This window comes from Palaemon carinicauda, chromosome 28 (assembly GCF_036898095.1).
Source record: "Palaemon carinicauda isolate YSFRI2023 chromosome 28, ASM3689809v2, whole genome shotgun sequence".
In the NCBI taxonomy this organism is placed as follows: Eukaryota; Metazoa; Arthropoda; class Malacostraca; order Decapoda; family Palaemonidae; genus Palaemon; species Palaemon carinicauda.
Window position 1 is genome coordinate 54,931,793 of NC_090752.1, and position 26,301 is coordinate 54,958,093.

Consider the following 26,301-nt stretch of genomic DNA (forward strand, 5'->3'; position numbering starts at 1 on the left):
ACAAAGTAGCCATGGCTACCAACTCCCACAAAATATAACATCGAGGGCCTACCTGCAAGACCTAAATTTGCAAGGAAGAGATTCCAGGACTTGTTTGAGTGTGGTGATCACCTAACACACTACAAAAACTGGAAATATTAGACAAAGTAGATACCAGTTCCTCTGCTCATGAACCATACTCCCCATGACTAAAGAAGGGACATAGTATACACAGAAGCTTCTGTGATTGACGAATTTGATAAGGAGAGCAGTGCTTAAACAGTCTCTCTGGCTTTGACTTAGGCATTGCCAAGAATGACGCCTGAGATGACAACCTTCCTGCTCCTCAAAGGATACGCCTGCTAGTAACAGGGGGTCACGATCTAAACTAAGCATACAGTGATAATTACAAACCAGCTAATAAGTGCAGAGTGAGTGTATATCTATTGCAGATTTAGTAAAAAAACTGATAGGTGTCCATCCTTTGAACCGCATCCGAATTCCTGCTTCGTTTCATCATTAACATGATGCCAAAATCAACCATTCAAACTAAAAATTTTGAGGAAAAGATTAATCTGACTTGGAGAGGGGACAAGACTACAACTGTACTCATTGCAGCGAAAACAAATGTGAACAGTACAGTATTGACAGGAGAATAAATGGGTCCATTCGCTAGTATTCACCACCCATCATTAACTACCTTATTAAAGATTTCACCACCCATTCAAGCTCCACTGAAGACATTCCCTATTTCAAAGGACGAAAGGTTTATATACACATACTAACAAGTTACAACTTTATCCATTTATGAAAGTGTAATGCTTTACAGATTAAAAATAAGACAAGCGTTGCTTAACTTACCAGCACCAGGCGTTTGAGGGTTGTACGGTGATGGCGCACCTGGAGTCATGGGGCTATAAGAAGCAAGAGGCGACGGGGAAGCGTAACCTGAACCTGGAGACGGCGATCCCTGGTATCCAGTTCCAGGGCTTGGAGTGCCAACATATCCCGATGGGCTGCCTCCAGCTGTAAAAATAAAGATGCAAAGTCCTTAGTAAGAAAAAATTAAATTCTCATATGAATAAATCTTTATAATTATAAGGTATCTATAACTAATAAAGACCCTTGGTCCCATTTGCAGTACTTGTGAGTTCATAATACAGTACAGAAGTCATTTTAACAAGCTCTCAAAATAGACAAATCTGAACAGGTTTAAAAAGCAGCGTAAATATTGTGTATTCTATAATGAAACACAGATATTACATAAAAGAAAACCACGGTTGGAATGACTGACATGTGTTTGAAGATTTAAAAAGAAAGACTGAAAAGCATGGTTGAGGATATAATCAACTTGTCCGTCATCATCATCATCATCTCGAACGCCTACCAACACAAAAGGGCCTCAACTTATCCTTCACTAAAACAAAATTATGAATACTGTACACAAAATACAAATAGAATACATGTGAAAATTTCAACATATTTATTTCAAAATCCTTTATCAAAATGACTATGTAGATATCCCTACATAAATTACAATATTACCATACCCCCTCTGCTTAAACCCTTTTGGTGTTTTAGGCATAGTAATGAGCCAGTCACTCTTCCTTATTTACTGAAGTAAAAAATAGTAGAACTTTTCTGGAACTTACATTATGCAACTGCTATCTTGATGTTTACATGATACGCGCACTAAACCTTCTTCTTTCCCCCCTTATCCCTACATTAAGGTGTCAGTTGCCTGATGTGTCCTCTCCAATGCCTTTTATCAGACATCTTCTTCTCTCCATATCATTCTTCACTTTAGCTCGCCATCTACTTCTATGCCTCCCTCTCAACCTTCTGTCCCTAACAGGTTCTTCCCACGCCCTCTTCATTCCCTCCCCACCAGAAGTCAACACATGCCCACACCATCTCAGTCGTGACACTCTTATTGCCTCTGTAATCTTTACTATGCTTGTCATTCTTCTATTTCATCACTTTCCAATCTTTCAAGCAGAGATATTCCCATAACCCACCTCAACATTCTCATCTCTGTTCTCTCAATCATGAAAGAATTAAGATTATACTACTGAGAGATATTTGACAGTCGAATTTTAGAGCATGAAAAGGGGAGTTAAAATATGGCTAAACAGAGATAAAATATTAGAATAAGCATACAAATAGAACACTAGAAACACTGAGTGAGAAATTTAGTGGAAGTCAAGCTACAACCTTAATTGGAAAAGCCACATGATACAAGCCTTAGGCACCAACAGGGAAAGCAAACCAGTCAAAAAGAAATTATTATGAGAAAAATAAACTATTACAGAAATGAAAAGCTAGTGTGGTCAAGCTGTAAAAATTAGAACAAGCAATTGATTACAAGGAAAATTTAGCTTCATAGTTTATAAATGACTGATCTACTTTAACATTGTTACTAATCTTAAAAACTTTATATTTTTCTTATTCTGTATTTCACATATATAGTTTACTGTATTCGTCATTTCTCAATTCTTTTCCACACTGGGCTACTTTCCCTGTTGGAGTCCTTGGGCTTGTAGCATACTACTTTTCCAGCTAGGGTTGTACTGTAGATAGTCATAATAGTAATAAAGGAGAATACGGCAACAAGACACCATTAACAACACAGAGGGAACAGTAGTGAATGAAGATTAAAGATAAAAATAAAGATAAGGAGAAGGCAATATCTTCAGAATTCACCAGGCATCCTCGACCCTTTTATTAAAACTGTCCAAAAGACCATTTGAAATAAAAAACAAGAGAAAGAGCAAACGAAAAGAAAAGTGGCTGTACAAACTGTACTCAAGATATTTCAAAATGCCGTTTATACAGTTTTTATTGGAAATTTAGTTAATTTCCCTTCCCAAAGAGAATACTGAATGGATGGATCTAAAGAATTTGGGCCACAAGGTCTGTGACCCAATCATATAAAGTAGCATAACTTACCACTCTAAGTCCTTGACTATCATCATAACATATCTAACTTCTTATCTGCATTATAAACGTTGATAGAATCAGCAAAAGTGCTGTGGGTTTATTAATTATATAGATTAGCCTAAAATATAGTTGTAATGATATTTCACAGTGGTCTGAGCAATCAAAATTAGTTCACAGTTCTTCCAAACAATTTATAGAATTCCTCTTATCCTGAATTAGGTAATAAGGGGTTTACTGTAGTACAGTCAGCCCTCTTTGTTCGCGTGGTAGATAACAGAGACAGAGCAAAGACTGAGAATCCGCGAATACTCGCTGCCTGAGGATGGGGTAACTCCTAACCTTATTAACTCACTGCCCATTGCCTACTTGCAGTCGGCTAACACACTAAGTATTGCCTAATGTTGTTTTTACCTGGTTTCTATTACAGTATAAGCATGGTGTAAATTAAAGAATACATTTCAGTAGGTGTACAGTACATGTGCACACTACATACTATACATGGTAAAGCTATGGCTCACTACAGTATGTAACACTACAGTAGTCATCGGGACACTTATAACAACAAAACACTGTTGTTCCTACTTAATATAAAACTCACTGATACTGTAGCGTATACAGTATTACTGTAATATATTCACAATACTATCACTACAGTACAGCTTAACTGTTTTCGTTCGGACGAATCGCACTGTTTGACACCTCACCACACACGCAGTCTACATTCACATGATGTAGAGTACAGCAGTAATTTATGTACAGTACTGTACACTATAGTTAATAAACACTACTATACATTACTGCAATACTGTACTGTACAATACATGTATGTTTACAAGGATACTGTACTCAAGTTTAGCTAAAGTGTACATATTTTATACAAAGACCACTAACTATTTTTGTACAAAGTTCTACACAGTCTTGAAGGGCGACGCAACTCCTGATGCGTTGTCTCTTGCACAGTACTGTACAGTATAGTTTTTAACACTAATATACATTACTGTAATACTGTACTGTACAATATGTATACAATGATACAGTATTTAAGATTAACTAAGTACATATTTTATACAGACCACTAACTATTTCTGTACAAAGTTCTACGCAGTCTTGAAGCATGACGCAACTCTGAAGCATCGACTCTTGCGCAGTATTGTAGGGAATCGCACTATCGTACAATGTTTATATTTATCGGGTAATATACTGTAGATGTACGTACTACTGTGCACAAATACATCACTTTTTTACACGAAAAAGTTATTCTGCTCATAAAGGACTGAAGTGGGAGATGCACTTGTGAGAATAGACAATGCAAGACTGATGATGAGTTAGTTTTAAATGGGATGTTCTCCTGGGCGGAGAAAAAAGTGGCACGAAGCGATCCAGGTGCAAAGGAACACAGGCTGTTTGAAAATTGTAGCACTGTGAGAGTACTTCTCGCGAACCCACAAATATGTGATATTTTATTTAATAGGTTATACCATTCTACGTTTTGTGAAAAAGCAAAATCGTGAAGAAAGACCCCGTGGATATGGAGGGCTGACTTATATACAGAACATTGTGTATTATTATTAAAGAGATGAAGATTTACCAGCCTAACGTGAACACTGTGTAGAACGTAATGAAGGAAGAGTGTATCTAAATGGATTTTATTGATAGATCAACATGTACAGCAATTAGGAAGAAATACGGTACTCACGTTGATATCCAGTTGGTGATGGTTCAGGCTGATAAGGACTGTAGTTGTGATCCGAACTATAAACAGTGCCTGGAGTCTGTGGAGTGTATGGCCCTTGTCCTGCATCCGACTGATAACCTGGAGTTCCTGTTGCCAAAGGATAAATATATTAATCATGTGATACAATTATGAGCATGAAAAAATTTAGATATTTTTCTTGTTTTTTATTACTGCAACAGTCTAGATTACTATACATCAATGGTATGTTAAAGTTAATAAAAAAAAGTATATGTTTGCTTAATACAATTGAAAATCTGGTATAAAAAATTCCAGTATTACAGCAATGTAAAAAAGGACCCGATAGATACACAGCAATGGTAATGAATCTCCTAATTTATTACAATGCAAAAGACTTTCTCCAATCAAGTACTGAAGCTTCTGAGTAACCCATATCAAGACATTATACTGAACTACACATTAACATGATGCTGATTATGGAATGGTTAAACTTACTCATCATAAAATGCTACTAGAATGCTAATACATTCATCATTACTGATCTCAAGACAGATTATTCACTGGAAATCTAATTTTGAAAAATGTGCAATCAAAACTGAAGTATTTTTCCACCAATGTAAATGATAAAAAATAATGACTACATTCTCATTTTCTACAAATACTTACAAATAATGATTCAAGATAATTTTCCTTAACTTTGATAGAATAAAAGTAATTTCAAACTTTACTATACTGTAATAGATTCAAGGTAATTCCTAACTTTGCTAGATCGAAAGTAATGTACTTCTCAAAATTTGATGCAGTTTCATTATGGCAAAAACATTCTAAACTACAACAAAAATTAAAACAAACCTGGATTATATGCAGGGGATGGAGATGCTTCATCAAAGGAGTAATCATCAAACTCATTATGTCGTGCTGGTGTATTAGTAATTGTGGGATCCCAAGCCGACTGCCTGTCACATTGAAGAATGACAAACAATATTTTAGTCAGAAGTTTAATGTAATTGAATTTTACTAATGATATCAAACACTCCTAATAATTCACACTTGGAGAATAAAGATGAACCCAGACAAAGATACTGTATTTTACAGTAGCACTTTTTTTTTTTTAAATATTATTTTAAAATATACAAAATTCTTCTAAGAACACAGACCTTTATCATTTACCTAGTGAATAATATATACATAAACGAGAGGATATTTTACTGCAGTATTATATTCTTCAATCTGTCATTTTATAATGAGATATACTGACCTTCCAGGTGTAGCTGACCCATCATGGGAGGGTGTCATGCTACCATAATGAGGTGTTCGAGAACCATCGTACTGTGGTGTCTGAGAACCATACATTGGTGTGCGTGAGCCAGTGTTGCCATACATTGGTGTCTGTGACCCGCTCCAGGTAGGAGTACGAGTGACAGATGCCAAAGAGCCAGGCTTGGATGGTGCCCCTACTACGGCCACACGTGAACGATCCACAATAATAGTCTGGCATTTTGAATGTAATTCTACACGTACAGTTGAGTCTGTTGCATCCTTAACAATACCAACGTGACCTAAAAGAAAAATAACCGACTCATATAAATGACATTAGGAGGAATTAAAAACACAATGGATTATCCTCAAAGTAGTTTCTAAAATAATGAGGTTCACCAATAACACGAAATGTATTTCAGAAATTTATTACTGTGATTATAGATTTAAATTGAAACCCACCTTTATAGGGGCCTTGAGTAATCTTTATGGTCTGGCCAATAACACCACGATCTCGTCCAGCACCCCGTCCTCGACCTCTTCCCCGATTTCGTTCTCCGAAAGCACCCCGGTCTGCTCCGCGGTCGGCAGCCCCACCGCCACCACCTCCTCCTCCACCACCACCGCCAGGATGGGCAGGGGAATTCAGCCGAGGAGACATAAAGCCCATGGTCATACCCATACCACCTGAGACGGTCTGATGGAAAATGCCAAAAATAAGGTCAATAATGCAACTAAAAAAACTGCCTCTCCTACCAAAAATACTCAAGTCCTAATCAACATTCCGTGGATCCTTCAAGAACCATTTCTGCATGATACCGAGCCTTCTTGAAAGACAAAATTATCAACTTCATAAGTCATAAAATTCCAATAATAGTCACTATTGTTAGAGCAGATATAACTTAAAAGATTGTAAACATTTTACACAGGACTTTGGGTATATTTCTTTGTGACCTCTGCTGAAAGGCAATAGATTCTTCCATTTCACAAGCATTATTCATGTTAAATTTTCTTTTTCATTTTTTTCCAAGGGAACACTAACCTTTGCACCTCCTGCAAGGACCAAATGCCTTGTTTTGCATACAAAGATACCTCCATTTTCAATCATCATTTTAGAATGGAGGAAGGCAAAATTTCTGTACAAATGTCGGATTTCTCCCTGTCGACCCTGAAACACAATACAGAAATGTTAAAAAAGGCTAAAATTATTATTAATGCCAATTAAGAAAGGTACCTTGTATTCTTAATAACAGTTATTATTCAATCAACACGCTACGAACAATTTAAGACAAGAAACAATATACTTAGAACTGTTAAAACAATAATTTAGACATGATTTATAAAAATAGCTGCATAACAGCTTGAATAACTAGATCTTTCATTAATACAAACATGCTTGATACCTCCCATCTGATGAAAAATTTCCAAATAAAATTGTAATCTATTTCCCACTCTAAACATTGATCAATTTCAATTGCCCTGAACTATTAAACTGCATGGAAACTCAAGGTAATAAAAACCTAACTGAAGAGTTTTTATCAAAAACATTATACTTTGAGGTGAAAAAACAATTAGAACTTACAGAATGAGGTCCATCTATGACCTTCACAATGTCTTTTATCTGAAGTGTGTTCTGCTCAGAATCAAGAACCATGGCTCGTCTCTTCTCTTTTTTGTGTACAGCCTGTGGCTTGACCTGCACTAACTTCCCATGCATATTAAGGACTTGGAAGTTTTCCTTCTCCAGTCTAACTATCACAGCAACAGTCTGAGCACTTGAAAAGAAAAAAGAAAATCGATGAACAAAAAAGCCATACTTATAACATTCTTGCCATCCCTAATATAAAATATTGATCCCTATGAATTTAAAAAGCTATCTATATGAGTTTCACATGAAAACAAGAACAGTAGAAACGTACTCTAGTGACACAAGATCTCCCCACTGGAACTGACCGAGGGAATCAACACCAGTTGCTACGTCAGCACATAACTGCAAGTCTCTCGGTAAAACCTGAAATGAAATAAGAATTCTTCAGACATCTAAGAACTAAATTCTAGTCATTTTATAGATGCCATAAAAAGGATTAAAGTCATTAGTTTAGAAAATATTAAATACAGTACCCGGCTTTACGTCTGTTTGACATACAGTACAACAGTTCTGACTAAATTTATATAACTCATCCTTAAGTTTTAAATACAAAAATATAATCCCTGTTACTTTCATTTTCCTGACCATATATCAGATTCTACATCGCAATGATTAAGTTCTGTACTGTATAATAATGCATTTCACATAAAAGTTTATTAATAAAGATACAGTATCTGGTTTCTATAAAATGATAGCAGGTCACAAGTATTTTTTGTATTTAGTTCATGTATTGGGAATATATAAGTCAATAAGGATAAAATCCTACCTATCTCGAAAATTTCTTTACGTTAGGTCTCTTAGAATCAATTAACAACGTAGCGCAGGGTATTACTGTAAATATGATACAAAAAGGAGGAATTTTACTATTCATATATAAAACATAGCTTACCTAAGATAATATAAAACCTCTAAACAAGCAGTAAATAACAGTACTTTACAGCATAACAATTCTTGCAAACTGCATCAACTCAAAAAAGGAATAAAAGAATAACTGGAATATCAGAGCTAATAGAAATGAAGAGGAAATTTACCTTCAATTCGTGCATAGTAAGATCAGAGAATAGAACAATCATATTCTCCTCTACTCGAACAATCAGTCCAGTATCTCCTTCGTACCGTCCAGCAATAACCTTCACGTGGTCGCCTTGATTAAAGTACTTTCTCAATTCATGAGCCATGAACTCCAACTCGTCTTTCAAATCTTCGTGTTTAGGAAGAATTGTAATCTTGTTGCCATCTATTCTTGTTACACGACCCATTAAGTTCATCAATTCACCTTCATGTACTTCCACATTGTCTCCTGGGGCAAAGCTGTGAGCCTCTTCTTCACGTCCAGTTGTTGTCAGCTATTGTTAGGAAAACATAAGTATGAATAAACAAGAAAAAATATGGAAAACATGAGCTGAATGTTTTATAATATAGTATTGCACTGAAAAGTAATATGGTTGAAAAAATGAAACGCCCAAAACATACTTCCATGTCAGCCAAACTTTGCTCTTCAAACTTTTCAAGTTCACTGAGTGTTGGCTTAACACCATCTGCCATTATGGCAGACATGGCAAAGATCTTGTACAAGTAACCTTTGCGAGTGAAACGGTTTCCTTCAAAGATGAGGAAATCACCATCCTGTGAGACTTCGCCTCCAATGGCCCTGATGGCATCCATATCGAAGAGCTTCTGAGGTGGTCGACGGAACTTCTTCCTCTTCTCGTTTTCAGACTGAGTTCCTCTGTTGAAAAGAAAAAAGTATGAATAAGAAACTAACAAAAATGATCAAACAAGACATTCTATACACGTTATCAAACATTAATCAGGTAACTCATAATGAAGATATAAATTTTTCACAAACGGTTACAGAAATGAAATTTTAATAAAATCTATTTCCATACCTGTAATAACTTGATGTTCATATTACTTCTATCTCTGTAAGCTTGGTATGTTGATGTTATCCATTAAATATTTTAAAATTTCCCATCGACTTTTCTTACCATATACAGTATTATACTGATCCCCCTCAATTGCAGCATGGTTTGACTATGTTTTTATAATGTACTGAACTTTTTTTTTCTTTTTCTTTTTTTACCCTTAAATACCATTATGTATCCAAATACCCCTTCTTTTCTGGTTATTTTGTATTCAAATATCTCTTTCATCATCAAGAGCTGAAAATAACATGATTACCTTGAAATAAAGGTAATTTCTAGGGATGTCAATGACAAACTTACCTAAGCGCACCTCTCATACGAGTGTAGTCAATTCGAGGAATAAGTTTCAAGTGAACGTTATTGTGCGACGAGTCAACATAATCCACTTGAGCTAAATCATCTTTGAAGATACCTGAAACATAAAATGTGTCAATACTGATTATTTCTAAAGTTCACCCAGTTACAAAATAATGTTAGTCTGCTATTCAAAATCTCAATGAAAAGAATGGGAAGGGTATTGTAAAATTATGTGTAATTTAAAACATTTACTCAGCTCAAAATACTTTCAAAGTTCATAAACAATGTACAAAAAGATACAAATGCATCCAATTTCTTTAATCCACACTATCAATAGCATACCAAATGCATTATTGACTAAACAAGTAGAGTATGTATTGTGAACCAAGTTCTGATTTATGATTATGAACCATTAGAAAATGGCTAATTAATTTCAAGACGATGTTACGTATCCTTTTGGTAAGGTTATTTTATTACAGATTAAGCCATTATAAAGATAAAATCATCTAAATGTCATTTTAAAATTTAACTACTATTGTATTTTGCTGAATGGTCATTTTTGTTGTGTTTTGAACATGGTAACTAGCCATTGATAAATAATGTAGTAAAATAATAATAATAATGTACTATAATTGCTTTTTGGAATGATTAATCCTCACAAATACATTGATAGAACAAATTAAGGGGACACTATAATAAATCTAAGTTTGTCAATTGTGGTACAGTATCTGATTGTTTTGATGATAAGAGTATCTGCATAAAGGTATAGTACTTGTTAAGTGGTATTTTCTATCCTTTTTTTTTTTTTTTTTTACAAAGAATACCCAATATACTAAAGTAAACAAATAAAAAAAGTGTAGATATCAAAGAAGAGTAGAGATTTCTCACCTCTCTTTAGTCTGACCCAGGCACCACGCTTCAGTGTCGGAACTTCTTTTGAGACTCTCAAAACGTCTGTCATTTGATTAATGGGAACCATCTGTAAATTTCAAAATGCCATGGAATATCATCTACAGTAGAGAGTACAGTACTACCTTCATAATAATTCAACAAATTAATCAATAATACCAACAAAACTTAATAAACGGCAAATTGAGGAACTTACCGTCTGTTTCCATGTACCCAGCTTGAGGTTTGATATACCTTCCATGGCAGCTTTGACATGAGTCTGCTTGTACGACTCAATGTATACATAACCCTTGACACCTTCTGGAGCTACTACGGATTTGATTTGCAAAGGTTCTTCAGTGAACTGGTAAGCAATCATCTTTCTCATCAATTGCAGGGCAGTCATCTTCTCTTCACCAATGCGACACTTTACCATCCAAAGATTAGGATCCCTGGAAAGATTATTTTGATCATGTAGGATGTTTATAACAAAATATATGAGAGAGAGAGAGAGAGAGAGAGAGAGAGAGAGAGAGAGAGAGAGAGAGAGAGAGAGAGAGAGAGAGAGAGAGAGAGAGAGAGAGAGAGAGAGAGAGAGAGAGAGAGAGAGAGAGAGATATCCTTATAAAAAAATAAGCACAACATATTTCAAAAAAAAAATTGTCGGTAAAAATGACAAGTCGTTTGTAAAATCACCCAACTTACTTGACACCAGGAAGGAGAGTGAGTTGGGTAATTTCCTCACTCATTTCTTCGCCTCCCTCACCAAAACGCATGGCTGCAGATGTTTCCTCGGCATACTTGCGTCTGTAGTACTCTTCAATCTCTTCTTCCCGTTCATTACTGGAAAAAAATAAGTTTTGCTTCAACATCCAAAATAAAAATGAAAGATTAAAATTAAAAGCAAATTACAAATAAGCTATAATTACAAAGCATTACAGTACTACAATAAAAGATCAGATATCACTATATAAAAATGAGAAAAGGATCGCCACTAGAAGATTGGCCCCTCATAAAAAAATTTACTCTGCTACTATATCAGAAAATTCTTGAAAATTTTTAGAATCCTCTACTTACTCCCAAACACTATGTGCTCGACGGTTTGCTTCAATTTCTCTGGCAGTCACGCCTACCTCCTCTTTCTCATTTCCAAGCAAATCGTAGTCATCTCCCTGGAGACATTTATGGTAAATAAAATAACTCAATGTAGATACTGTAGTTTGTTATGCATACTAAATTTACCTCAAAGTCTAACAACATAAATCTAAGATATAAAAAATTCAATGTAGATAATCAATATAACAACAAACTACCAAAACCTGATACTGTAATGCTACCAATCAACCCTCCTTACCTCCTCATCTTCGTCGTCTTCCCCTTCATCATCGTCAACCTCGGCCTCATCTAAGAAGTAATCAGAGACGATGCCTCTTTTTTTCTTTTTCTTGTGGTGCATATCATCATCCTCCTCTTCTTCACTATCATACTCCTGATCAACGAAAAAGACTTAATAAATATAAACGGTATATTTAATTTTCTATAGCACCATCTAAATAACAATCAACAAGTTTTGTATTCTGAATAAAGCATGACCAGGTACAGTGAACCCTCGCTACTTCGCGGTTCGACCATCGCGGATTCACCACTTCGCGGATTTTTTCCATAACCCATATATATACAGTAATATATATATGTATATATGTATGCATGTATTTATGTATATATGTAGGTATGTATATGTGTATACATATAAATATATATATATATATACACACACACACACACACATATATATATATATATATATATATATACATATATATATATATATATATATATCTATATATATATATATATATCTATATATCTAAAGTAGGAAGATGTGATGTAGTTCTAAGGGAAAAGTATGGGAAATATGTCTGGGTAATAAGCAAAGCTCTACCTCCAGTTTGTTTCTACATTATGATCAGAGATAAATGTAAACAAAACATTGGTTGCCATTTTTTATCGTGCTTTTTAGCATGTTTAGGAAATGCATGATATAAAATCACCTTTAATATTTGTGCCTGTTTTAGTTTAGGGTACTGTAGTACATGCATTAAGTGTTCTGTACATTAAAGGGTAGTTTGTTAACAGTACTACGTACAAGGGAAGGTTTTAAAAGTCTGAATATACATGTTGAATAAATAGGTAAATATGTTATTTTTATTAATAAAATAAATTTTTGAATATACTTACCCGATAATCATGTAGCTGTCAACTCCGTTGCCCGACAGAATTCTATGGAGGGATACGCCAGCTATCACAATACTAGAAGGGGGTGTACTTACCAGCGCCACCTGTGGCCAGGTACTCAATCATTTGTTGTTGACACCTCCTCAATTATTCCTCGGTCCACTGGTTCTCTCTGGGGAGGAAAGGGAGGGTCGATTAAATCATGATTATCGGGTAAGTATATTCAAAAATTTATTTTATTAATAAAAATAACATTTTTCAATATTAAACTTACCCGATAATCATGTAGCTGATTCACACCCAGGGAGGTGGGTGAAAACCAGTGTACATGATTAAAGGATAGCTAAGTATCCCATATTTCATATAACAGTTATCTCAAATAACAATGAAATAATAAGTACCTGGTAAGGAAGTCGAATAGAACCGTTACTCTGCCTTTTATTTAAAGTTCGTCTTCCTTACTGAGCGCAGCGTTCCTCTTGGAGGCTGAATCAACCCAAAGGTGCCAAAGTACAAGGGGTTGCAACCCTACTAAAGGACCTCTACCAAACCTTTAACCCAGGCGCTTCTCAAGAATGAATAGACCACCCGCCAAATCCAAGGATGCGGAAGGCTTCTTAGCCTACCGTAACAACCATAAAAACAACAATAAAAGTATTCAAGAGAAAGGTTAAAAAGGTTATGGGATTAAGGGAATGTAGTGGCTGAGCCCTCACCTACTACTGCACTCGCTGCTACGAATGGTCCCAGGGTGTAGCAGTTCTCGTAAAGAGACTGGACATCTTTCAGATAAAATGATGCAAACACTGACTTGCTCCTCCAATAGGTTGCATCCATAATGCTCTGCAGAGAACGGTTTTTATTAAAGGCCAACGAAGTAGCTACAGCTCTTACTTCGTGGGTCCTTACCTTCAGCAATGCAAGGTCTTCCTCCTTTAAGTGAGAATGTGCTTCTCTGATCAGAAGCCTTATATAGTACGAAAGCCCATTCTTGGACATGGGTCTCGAGGGTTTCTTGATGGCACACCATAAGGCTTCTGACTGTCCTCGAATAGGTTTAGACCTCTTCAGATAATATTTGAGAGCTCTGACAGGGCAAAGAACTCTCTCTAGTTCGTTACCTACCATGTTGGAGAGGCTAGGTATTTCGAACGATCTAGGCCAAGGACGTGAAGGAAGCTCGTTCTTTGCTAGGAATCCAAGCTGAAAAGAACATGTTGCAGATTCGGTTGTGAAACCAATGTTCTTGCTGAAGGCATGAACCTCACTGACTCTCTTAGCTGTTGCAAGGCAAACGAGAAAAGCAGTCTTGAGGGTAAGATCCTTGAAGGAAGCTGACTGGAGAGGTTCGAACCTAGATGTCATAAGGAACCTTAAGACTACGTCTAGATTCCAGCCTGGAGTGGAAAGACGACGTTCTTTAGACGTCTCAAAAGACTTGAGAATGTCTTGAAGGTCCTTGTTGGAAGACAGGTCCAAACCCCTGTGGCGGAGAACTGAGGCCAACATGCTCCTATATCCCTTAATCGTAGGTGTTGAAAGGGATCTCTCATTCCTAAGATGAAGAAGGAAGTCAGCTATTTGGATCACAGAGGTATTGGTAGAGGATATTGAATTGGCTCTACACCAGCTTCGGAAGACCTCCCACTTAGACTGGTAGACTCTACGAGTGGAAATTCTTCTAGCTCTGGCAATCGCACTGGCTGCCTCCTTCGAAAAGCCTCTAGCTCTAGCGAATCTTTCGACAGTCTGAAGGCAGTCAGTCGAAGAGCGTGGAGGTTTGGGTGCAACCTGTCTACGTGTGGTTGACGTAGAAGGTCCACTCTTAGAGGTAGAGTCCTGGGGAAGTCGACTAGCCATTGAAGTACCTCTGTGTACCATTCTCTTGCAGGCCAAAGGGGAGCAACCAGCGTCAGCCGTGTCCCTTCGTGCGAGACGAATTTCTGCAGAACTTTGTTTATTATCTTGAACGGAGGGAATGCGTACAGGTCGAGATGGGACCAGTTCAGAAGAAAAGCATCCACATGAACCGCTGCAGGGTCTGGAACAGGGGAACAATAAAGCGGAAGTCTCTTGGTGATGGAGGTGGCAAACAGATCTATGGTAGGTTGACCCCACAAGGTCCAAAGTCTGTTGCACACACTCTTGTGGAGGGTCCATTCCGTGGGAATGACCTGATTCCTTCTGCTGAGGCGATCCGCTGAAACATTCATATCGCCTTGGATGAACCTCGTGACCAGTGTGAGGTTTAGACCTCTTGACCAAATGAGGAGGTCCCTTGCGATCTCGTAAAGGCTCCTCGAATGGGTCCCTCCTTGCTTGGAGATGTAAGCCAAGGCTGTGGTGTTGTCTGAATTCACCTCCACCACTTTGCCTAGCAGGAGGGACTTGAAGTTCAACAGGGCAAGATGAACTGCTAACAGTTCTTTGCAGTTGATGTGGAGTAATCCTTGTTCCTTGTTCCATACTCCTGAGCATTCCCGTCCGTCCAAGGTCGCACCCCAGCCCGAGTCCGATGCATCCGAGAAGAGATGAAGCTGGGGGGTCTGGATGGCCAATGATAGACCCTCCTTGAGAAGGAGATTGTGCTTCCACCACAGGAGAGTGGTCTTCATCTCTTGGTTGATAGGGATAGAGACTGCTTCTAGAGTCGAGCCCTTGTCCCAATGAGCCGCAAGATGGAATTGAAGAGGGCGGAGGTGGAGTCTCCCTAGCTCGACAAACAGGGCCAGTGATGAGAGGGTCCCTGTGAGACTCATCCACTGTCTCACTGAGCAATTGCTCCTCTTCAGCATGCTCATGATGCACTCTAGGGCTTGGTTTATCCTGGGGGCCGATGGAAAAGCCCGAAAATCCCGACTCTGAATCTCCATTCCCAGGTACACAATGGATTGGGAGGGAATGAGTTGAGATTTCTCTATATTGACTAATAGACCTAGGTCTCTGATTAGATCTAAAGTCCAAGAGAGGTTCTCCAGACAACGACGACTCGTGGAGGCTCTCAACAGCCAGTCGTCTAGGTAGAGGGAGGCTCTGATGTTCGATAAGTGCAGGAATTTCGCTACATTCCTCATCAGATGAGTAAAGACCATAGGAGCTGTGCTTAGGCCAAAACACAGGGCTTGGAACTGATAGACAACCTTTCCGAAAACGAATCTCAGGAAAGGTTGGGAGTCTGGATGAATGGGAACGTGAAAGTATGCATCTTTCAAGTCCAACGAGACCATCCAGTCCTCCTGTCTGACCGCTGCTAAGACCGACTTGGTCGTCTCCATTGTGAACGTCTGCTTGGTGACATACTCGTTGAGAGAGCTGACGTCCAGCACCGGTCTCCAACCTCCTGTCTTCTTGGCCACAAGAAAGAGACGGTTGTAGAAACCCGGGGATTGATGGTCCCGGACTATAACCACTGCCTTCTTCTGCACAAGTAGCGACACCTCCTGTTGCAATGCTAGCCTCTTGTCCTCTTCTTTGTAGTTGGGAGAGAGGTTGATGGGCGATGTGGTCAGAGGCGGTTTGAGGCAGAATGGAATCCTGTAACCGTACCTCAGCCAACTGACAGACTGTGCGTCTGCACCTCTCTTCTCCCAGGCTCGCCAGAAGATTTTGAGTCTGGCTCCTACTGTTGTCTGGAGAATCTGAGAGTCAGTTCTTTCCCTTAGATGTCCTGGGTCCTTTCCTAGACTTGCTCCTGTGAGAGTCTGGACGGGAGCTTCCTCGGCTGGGGGCTCTACCACGAAAGGGCGGTATGAACCTCGTAGCCGGGGTATCAGCCACTGGGGAGCGATAAGTCTTGGGGACAGAGGTGGTAACCTTAGACTTACGAGCCGATGAGGCTACAAGATCGTGCGTGTCCTTCTGTATCAGGGCAGCCGACAAGTCCTTAACTAGCTCCTCGGGAAAGAGGAACTTTGAGAGTGGAGCAAAAAGGAGTTGTGACCGTTGGCACGGTGTAATGCTGGCGGAGAGGAAGGTACACAGTTGTTCCCTTTTCTTCAACACCCCTGATACAAATAACGACGCTAGCTCACCCGATCCATCTCTGATGGCCTTATCCATGCAGGACATAATTAGCATGGCAGAATCTTTGTCCGCAGGAGAGGTTTTCTTGCTGAGGGCTCCCAGGCACCAGTCGAGAAAGTTGAACATTTCGAAAGCTCTGAACAACCCTTTCAGAAGATGATCCAGGTCTGAGAAGGTCCAACAAACCTTCGAGCGTCTCATCGCAGTCCTCCGAGGCGAGTCCACCAGACTTGAGAAGTCAGCCTGGGCAGAGGCAGGTACTCCCAAGCCTGGTGCTTCCCCTGTGGCATACCAAACGCAACCTTTCGAAGCGAGTTTCGTTGGAGGGAACATGAAGGAAGTCTTGCCAAGGTGTTGTTTAGACTGAAGCCACTCCCCTAAGATCCTTAAAGCCCTCTTGGAGGATCTAGCTAGGACAAGCTTAGTATAGTTGGACTTAGCTTGTTGTACGCCCAGCGAAAACTCAGATGGAGGAGAGCGGGGAATAGCAGAGACGAAGTGGTCTGGGTAAATCTCCCTGAGTAGAGCCAAGACCTTTCGAAAATCAATAGACAATGGAGAAAGCTTAGACTCTTCCACGTCTGATGAGGGATCAAGGTGTGCCTCCTCATCATCCGACACTTCATCAGCAGAGGGTAGCGAAGCGATAGGACCAGAATGCTGAACCGCAGAGTCAGAACGGGTAGGAACAATAACAGAGGTTTCCTCATCCTGAGGGAAAACCTGAGGCTCAGACTGCATAGGCTGAACAACAGACGAAGCAGAAGGCAGGCGCATGGGTGAAGGAGTTTGACTCCTAGCAAGAGTTGAACCCAAGGATTGCACAAGCTGAGCGGAGGACGGAGGCGGAGTAGTCCGTTCCTGTTCCTGTGAGATGAGTGGAGCATGAAGAGGTTGAGGCTGCGCAGAACAAGGTAAAGTTCTCGCAAGCTGAGGCTCCTGAGGCGCAAGTCCAGGGTGTAGAGGAGCTTGCCTAGAGGAGGGTTGAGCTCGCTGCAGCGATGGTTGAGCAGACAGACTCACGGAGGGGAGAGGTTGTTGTACCCCAACCGAGAGTTGCACCACTGGTGGAGCAGCAAGGGGAGGCGGAGGAAGAGTGGAATAACTCTCCTGATCCCAAAGCAAGGGTTGCCTTAAAGAAGGCTGAGGCTGAACAACACTGGGAACAGCAAACTCCGAAAGTGGCTCAACATCGTACGCCTGGCAGATGGTGCTGCGACCAGGCGGAGCAGGTGCAGGCTGGGCGAGCACAGGCGGAGCGAGAACAGGTGGAGGGAGTGTAGGCGGAGGAGGAGGTGCAACACTCTCAGCCCGACACTCACGCATCAAGTCCGAAAGCTGAGCTTGCATGGACTGAAGCAGGGTCCACTTGGGGTCGGCAGAAACGATAACAGACTGAGGTAAAGTCACAGTCGGGCTCTGTATAGGCAGAACCTTACTCCTCTTGGGCGGAGTACAGTCGACCGATGACTGAGGCGAGTCAGAGCTGAGCCAATGACTGCAACCTGGCTGAGCACTCGCTGACTGAACTCTACGTTTAAGCGGTCTCGAGACCTGAGACCAACGTTTCTTCCCTGCATGTTGATCAGCGGACGAGAAGACGGGCTCAATCGTCTGCAGGTGGGAGTGACGGTCTAAGGAAGACACGCCCGCAACCACCGAGGATAATTCTGTGCGCCTAACAAGGCCTGTCGAACCCTTAAGCCCTTCGACATTGCTTCTCCCCTGGGCATGGGAGCTTGCAAGAGGTCCCGGACTGGGAGGACGACTGGCTCGCACAGAAAAATCCTCACGCACCACACTGGCACCACTAGCACTTGGCACTGCACCGACACTAGCACTCGTCACAGCACTGGCACTATTTCCACCCACTGCACTCTTGACCTTCAGTTCTTTAACCTCGGCCATCAGAGACTTATGGTCACTTACCACTGATTCTACTTTATCTCCTAAAGCCTGAATAGCACGCAAAACAACTGACATATCAGGCGGAGGGCACACAGTAGGTTCGGGGGTAGCCACTACAGGGGTAGGAAAAGGTAGGGGATCATGAGGTGAGGAAAACATAGAAGAGTGAGAAGAACTTCTCCTAACTCTACCTCTCTCTAACTTAGATGAATATTTTAAAAGACGGACAAATTCCAATTCCGAAAGTCCGGCGCACTCCTCACATCGATTTTCTAATAGACAGGGCCTGTCCCTACAGTCAGAACAAGCGGTGTGAGGATCTACCGAGGCCTTCGGAATACGCCTATTGCAAGACCTACATCGTCTATGGGAGGGGGCTTGCGAAACGTCAGACATCTTGTTTCAAAGAGTTAGCCAAAGGGTGATCCAAAAACAAGCAAAAATTCATTAACCGTTAACCAGTATTATATAAAAGCTATCTAGCTAATATAAAAAGGATTCCAGTAAAGCGACAGCCGTTAATCTAAGAGAATACTTCACCAAATATCCATGAATAAACTCGAAGACCATAAGCGTATCCCAGAACGTCTAGCCGGAAGCACGACAGAGGAATAATTGAGGAGGTGTCAACAACAAATGATTGAGTACCTGGCCACAGGTGGCGCTGGTAAGTACACCCCCTTCTAGTATTGTGATAGCTGGCGTATCCCTCCATAGAATTCTGTCGGGCAACGGAGTTGACAGCTACATGATTATCGGGTAAGTTTAATATTGAAAAATGGTGTCACTACTTCGCGGATTTTCACCTATCGCGGCCGCGACTGGAACCTATCTACCGCGATAAACGAGGGTTCACTGTATACCAATCTCCATACTTTACAAAAACAATAACAATGGTAAATTCATTGCATACAATACCTCAAGGACTCTGTAATTTATTCAAAGAAAGCAATCATATGAATGTCTAGCAATACTAGTATTGATGAATATGAGCACAGTTACAGAGCAAATGAAGATAAGCTAAATAGTCTCTGTGCAGGGAATTCTAGAGTATCTCAACATTTGAGGGTCACAAAAGCCTGAGTTTATAAAAATTGACTGATGTATAAAAAGCACCTACTAACAAAAGGACATGAAATGGTGCAGTATAACATTGGGAAAATTTCAGCAGTTCTGTCTTAACTTTTATTTTAATCTCTGAACCTCAAATCTCTTGTCTACACTAATTCCTCTTATGTATTCTGGCCATGAACTTCAACATTAAGGTAACACCTTTTAAAAAATACTTAAATCTTTCTTGCTAATGTCCTTATTTTGGCTAATACATCAAAAGAAGCAAAAGATGGCCTACAGGAGTACCAATTCAATCGGAGAAGGCCTGTAATAATGGATTCAGACATAAAAGAAACCAAATCAATATAAGGGTAAAATACTAATTATCCACTTATCAGTTTCTGCTCTTTAGCTGACCAATAAACTCAATTAAAAAAAAGTTGGGAGCTGCAGAAGGAAATTAAGTCTGCATATACCGTACCTCTAAACACGGGACCTCACATCTAAGGCTGTGAAAGATTATAGAACACCTCAAGGTTTCAGATTATGTTACCATGAAGTGTGATTAAGATAGTTAAAGTCACTACCAAAACATCAAAGCTCTTTTAAAAAATATCAAAAGAACTGAATGTAAGGAATACAGTGATAGACAACCCCATCTACACTCAGGTTTTCTACAGCAATTTTTCTCGATCATCCATTATTTATCCTGTATCTAGAATTTCAGACTTATGCTTCCTTTAATAGGAAAATTCTTTGGAATAATTGCCTAGGAATAAGAGGTGAACCTTTCAGTAACACTTGGAGGACAGCTTTACCAAAGAATGTTACTTTTTCACATATAATTACAAGAGCAGCAACTGCCTATTAGGGTTTCATTGACTACATCAATATAGTACAAAAATACTTAAAGTACAGTACTGTATATCCCTCACCGAATTTGCAAGGTCTTCTCCATCAGCTGGTTCTTCATCTCCACTGACTTCCTCCTCTCCACTTCTAGCTTCCATCGCTTCATCTGACCTCACAGATCGGCTCCTGCTCCTACTCCTGCTTCGGCTTCTACTGCGGCTCCTACTCCTACTGCGACTTCCAGAACGGCTTCTGCTGCGACTTCCTGAACGACTTCTACTGCGGCTTCTGCTCCCACTTCCACTCCGGCTCCTACTTCTGCTCGGAGAACCCTGCCTGCTGCCACTACCACTACGGCTGCGACTACGACTTCTCCTTGTTTCTCCCTATTGCGTGGATGGAAATAAAAAATAGTCTTTGATTAGTAAAATCCTTCAACAATATGTCTTTCCTATGGTACAGGCATTAAATTATTGGTTCATAATCTTTAAAGGAAATCAACAATCCACTAACAGTCAAATCTTAAATGAATTTCAAAAAGAGGAATAAGCTTACTTCGCTGTCACTGCCTCCTCCGGATTTCTCCCCCTCGGAGTCCGAGTGGAAACTTCCATCACTGTCTGACATCCTAATAATAAAATAGAAAAAAAATCATCAACATAAGATCCTCATAGCATTAATTACAAAAACTGTTAAACTCAATTAAAAAAGACAGAACTATGGCAATACCATTACCCAACATTTCCACGAAAATGGCAAGTGGCAGCAACAAAGCTGTACAGTGTTAACAAATTACTAGAAATAATACAATGTAGTAACCACACTGGATTGAAAAATGCTGGCAACAAACAAACAATTTTTAACAATCAATTCAGTTTATATACATAACATAAAAGGATATTGGCATTAAAGTATATACTGTACATGGGTTTTGAATTCTTCATATGAAAATAAATTCTAAAACTTAAGAGAGGTTTTTATTGACATTTAAAAGTAACACTAGGGTCAACAACTTGATTCATTTTAATCCTCTTGTGATTGTAATAAAACAAAAACCATTTATAAATATGAAATACTGTATTCCCAATTATACAAACCTGAGTCTTTTACAAAGCACAGATAACAGCCAAGCAGGAATACACGGCTGTTAAAATTTAGAGCCTGTAATTACCAATCAGTAGTGGGGGGGAAGCACTGGCTCACTGACAAACCACTTTGAATGCCGCTGGGACTTCCTATGGGGTTGGTGATGGTGGGCCAATACTGTAATAGTAAAGGACTCAGGTTTTTATAGTTTAGAAAATTACAAATTACTTTCAAATTTGTCATTTGTTCCAGTACATATATAAACCCTCATCCTTAAGTGGAAGAAATTGGAAACTTTAACCCAGGAAACCCATCTTCAGATGCTATATAGCATACAGAGTGAAGGATCCTTACACCTTGTGTTCCAGTTTAAAGGTTTAAAGGCCACTCATGAATTGCAAAGGCAAGGGGCAGTGACATTGCCATAGAGACTAACCATATATAAATATGATCAGCACCCATGGCCCCTCCCCACCCAAGCTAGGACCAAGGGGGACCAGGCAATGGCTGCTGATGACTCAGCAGATAGACCTATATGCTACCCCAACCACCCACAACCTTAGCTCATAAGGATGGTGAGGTTGCATTGACCAAAGAAACTAACGAGTTTGAGCAGGCCTTGAAACCTCGAAACCCAGTCTGGCATTCACCAGTCAGGAACGTTACCACGTCGGCCATCACAACCCTTGTTCTAGTAATACCAGCAACAAAGGGTAATGAGCAGAATTACTCTGTTGTAACTTTATCTAGCATTAAGTAATGGGTTGGCATACTTTTAGCAGTTATAAATAGATGGGCTTGCCTAGTTACATCACACTCCCCTTCACAAGGAGTGTGAGGTCAGCACTCCTGTAACAATATATAGAATAACTATACGCCGAGCGGGGCTTATCTGCAGACAGATCAGATCTGGCTGACAGGGTATTAGATGCTATCCCACAAGAGAGGAAAGTGAAGGAAAATGACAGTCATTCTTACATTCACCCTAGACTAACATGTAACATCTGTCCTTGATCTGGCACTAATGGTAGAGTGAAAAGAGCTAAGGTAGCTATAGTACCTGCTGTGGTGCTACAACAAGGTTTATAGAGAGCGTAGCTGGGGACCTGTTGGTCTTTGTCACCTTTTTTACAATTCCCGTACTCACGAAGAGATGTTTAATGTGAGCAGAGCATGTTTGCTTGGCATAGAGCCTTAGTGCTCTCACAGGACACAAAAGCATCTGATCAGGATCATCAGTTAATTCTTTGACTAGTTATCTGAAAAGAAGAGAACCTAGACCAAGGAACCAATGGGTTTTGGGTCTTCACAATAAACTCGGGGACAAAGGAAAACGAGACCTGCACCATCTCCTTGAATGAGGGTTGTCAAAAGAGGGACCATACAACACGCCAACCCTCTTGGCCGACATGAGAGCAAGCAAAACAACCGTTTTCAAAGCGAGGTTTCTATCTGTAACAAGTCTTAACAATTCACAAGGAGCCCCTTTGACATATCCCAGGTTGGTGGTCTTCCTTCCGACACGGGGCAGAACTATTTGAGGCTTCATATAAACAAGAACAACTCCAATGAGGAGGAAACATCAACTCCTTTCCACCTAAAGACCTGGCTCAGGGCTGAGCGATAGCCTTTCACCACTGATACTAAGAAGAGGTTTTCTTTCCAGTGGTAAAGCAAAAATTTGGCTAACAAGAGTCCAGTATAGTGACTCCGAGAAGAGAGACACCTCTTCTAGGACACCAACCCCAGAGGATGGCCGATTTAGCCTGGTAGACAGAGGCCGATGATTACCCGAGGCATTCAGACATCTGTTTTGCAATTTTCAGCAAAAATCCTCTCTCCGAGAGGAAATGCTGGATAACCTCCAAGTGTGATAACATTAAAAGCTTTCACTGCGGTGAAAAATCTGGGCATATGGTTGGCATAGTAGGTCGGGAAGGGGAGGCAATTCCCTCGGAGGCTCCACGAGTAGCAGTAGAAGGTACCATTCTACCTGCAGCTACCTTGAAGCAATTAATGTCATGCTGAGGTTAGGAGTTACTTGTACCCTGTTGAGTACGCTCGTTATTAGGCAAAAGGGCAGAAAAGTACATATATGGAGGCCGTCCCAAGAATATTGAAAGGCGCTTTTAAATGCCACATCCAGATCCGGAACCGGGTAACAGTATACTGTACTGGTAGTTTCCTGTCGAATGAGGTCGCAAAATGAACAAGGTCGTGATCATGTTCGCTATCCGAGGATGCAAAGATCACTCAGCTCCAACTATTTGTATCTTCCTACTCAGCTTGTCTGACAGATTGTTCCTTTTGCCTGGAACGAAAAGGCCTGACAGAGTGACTGTATTGATCTCCGCCCATTCCAAGATTTCCACTGCCAGTTGGCAAAGCTGCTGGGAAATGTTACCGCCTAGATTGTTTATGTACAGTATAAACTATTTTTCCTGTTGGGGCCCCTGGGCTTATAGCATCCTGCTTTTCCAACTAGGGTTGTAGCTTAGCAAGTAATAATAACAATAATAATAATAATACCACCATGGTGGTGTTGACGCTCATCAACACCATTGAGTAGCTTTTCAGAAGAGGACAAAAGTGTTGCAAGGCTACCATCAAAGTGACTACACAGTGAATAAGCTGAGTGACGGGGCTTCCCCAGCCCCAGCCAGGTAATTACCGGTCACCTGTTTATACCTTGTTATAAAGGTTTAAAGTGACGTAATATCCAGCCTCGCTGTTATCTCTCATATAAAGGTTGAAGGTTTGTACTTGTACTAGAACAAATATTTAGTACTGTATATAAATAACATTAACACAATTTACCAAAAACATCTCTGAATTATCAAAATTGTCTTATAAAATTGCTTTGTATTAAGTGAAAAATATGTCTACAGTACTGTATATAGTCTAAGAGGCTATTTAAATTGACTGGCATTAAAAAACTTTGTTTCAATTCTGTGAAATTGAAAAACTTATCTGTTTAATAACAAGAGTGGTATAGACTTGAAACGAACTTTATGTTTTTTCTACAACAAACAATGTTTTTTTTTCTACAGCAGTCATTAAGAATAGCATATTAGCCCTCAATATATTTAACAGGAATTCATGGCTTTTTTACTTCAATATACTTCATAGGCCACTTTCAGTGAATCTCATTTTTTTGGCATTAGTAATAAAAATAATCTAAATTTCTTAACATCAAAACAAATTACTGTAAGTTTTTCAACAGCAATCAATTAGAATAGGATATCAGGAAATATCCAACACAATTTTAATCATATTTTGCAATTTAACCTACTTTTCTAGTCCACTTCTAAGTCTTTAACTGTAACCATATCACAAAGTCTTCTTAATACCCTATTCTGACTTGGGTACTCTAGCACTTTCCAGTCATTCACACTTATTCATTACCGTTGATAAATTTGCGTTGTATTAGTCCCGCTGAATTTTACTAACGAAGCCCCCAAAATGCACTGACATATCAGGAGAGCAATGTATTTCCAATAGAAATTTCATGTATATGAGAAAATGTCAAATTCTACCGACTAGCCTTCTAGGCATTAGGTTACTATACAACTTAATTGTACAGCCTATTAAAAAACTTAGGCCAGCCAACGACCATCTTTCATATGAATAAAAGATTTACAGATAGTAGATTAGGATAGGACTGAGAGAAGTTACGTTAGGACGTTTTTACATAATTTCGAACTGTAACCCAACCTCCTACAAACACCTCATAAGGTAGGTTAGGCATCCTCAATATACCCTTATACGTACATACAATGTTCATTTATACTGAGAAGTATGATGAATAAAAAAAATTACATCCTTACAATAAGTCAGTTTTGTCAAGTTGGGGCGTGGTGAGAAGCCCGGATGCATTGTCCTGTAACTAAATTAATGCCAATCATAGCATGACTTTGCTCAGCAGAGACAAGTATTGCCAATTCTTGGAATCATCACCTATAACATACTCATTACCACTTGGCCAATTGCTTTATATCATGTCAATCAAATAGTTTTTATTATGTTGTGGCTTGCTTCACTCACAACTGAATATAAACTCATAACTACTCTGTCCTGTCAAGTGGTACATGGAAGCAAAGCTTGTAACGGCTGAATAAGCTCGAGATGTGATCGACTCTTACTTCATCCGGAACCAAACCCTAACAGACTTCGCTTATATGCAGCCTGCATGAGTAGGGGCTAAGCATCATATGTTACAATAATGAACCATGAGAGGGGTGTATGTATGCTAACGGCCACCTGTATGTATTATAATGGCTAACTTATAATACGGCAGTGTAAGGGGTCGCAGGGGGGTTAGCCCCCCGTTACCTATGTAGGTAAAGACACGGCTTGTAGGTTAGGTTAGGGGGGAAAGTTTATGTCCATTTTTAATCATTGCATGAGAAACTGGCCGCTGATATACAAACGAACAGGCTATTTAACTAGTCCCGGTAAAATAGACAAACCTACTGTACTTTTAAGCTTATTTTGCCGGTCCGGTAAAATAGACAAAC

At 39.7% G+C, this 26,301-nt stretch overlaps 1 protein-coding gene across 2 annotated transcripts in view; it reads right to left on the minus strand.

Moving 5' to 3' along the window:
- Spt5 (Transcription elongation factor subunit Spt5) overlaps positions 1 to 26,301 on the minus strand; it is a 39,773-nt gene that overhangs the window by 11,685 nt on the left and 1,787 nt on the right. For both annotated transcript variants that reach the window (XM_068352003.1, XM_068352002.1), the window contains exons 2-19: positions 21,254 to 21,326; positions 20,782 to 21,084; positions 11,982 to 12,116; positions 11,705 to 11,799; positions 11,333 to 11,470; positions 10,845 to 11,079; positions 10,628 to 10,718; positions 9,743 to 9,854; positions 8,991 to 9,246; positions 8,549 to 8,863; positions 7,789 to 7,880; positions 7,452 to 7,644; positions 6,912 to 7,037; positions 6,332 to 6,566; positions 5,871 to 6,171; positions 5,465 to 5,568; positions 4,616 to 4,741; positions 841 to 1,005 (exon numbers count right to left, since the gene is read on the minus strand). In XM_068352003.1, coding sequence (XP_068208104.1) covers positions 841 to 1,005; positions 4,616 to 4,741; positions 5,465 to 5,568; positions 5,871 to 6,171; positions 6,332 to 6,566; positions 6,912 to 7,037; positions 7,452 to 7,644; positions 7,789 to 7,880; positions 8,549 to 8,863; positions 8,991 to 9,246; positions 9,743 to 9,854; positions 10,628 to 10,718; positions 10,845 to 11,079; positions 11,333 to 11,470; positions 11,705 to 11,799; positions 11,982 to 12,116; positions 20,782 to 21,084; positions 21,254 to 21,325 — 3,094 coding nt within the window. In that variant the 5' untranslated portion in view covers position 21,326. The remainder of the gene's footprint in view (positions 1 to 840; positions 1,006 to 4,615; positions 4,742 to 5,464; positions 5,569 to 5,870; positions 6,172 to 6,331; positions 6,567 to 6,911; positions 7,038 to 7,451; positions 7,645 to 7,788; positions 7,881 to 8,548; positions 8,864 to 8,990; positions 9,247 to 9,742; positions 9,855 to 10,627; positions 10,719 to 10,844; positions 11,080 to 11,332; positions 11,471 to 11,704; positions 11,800 to 11,981; positions 12,117 to 20,781; positions 21,085 to 21,253; positions 21,327 to 26,301) is intronic.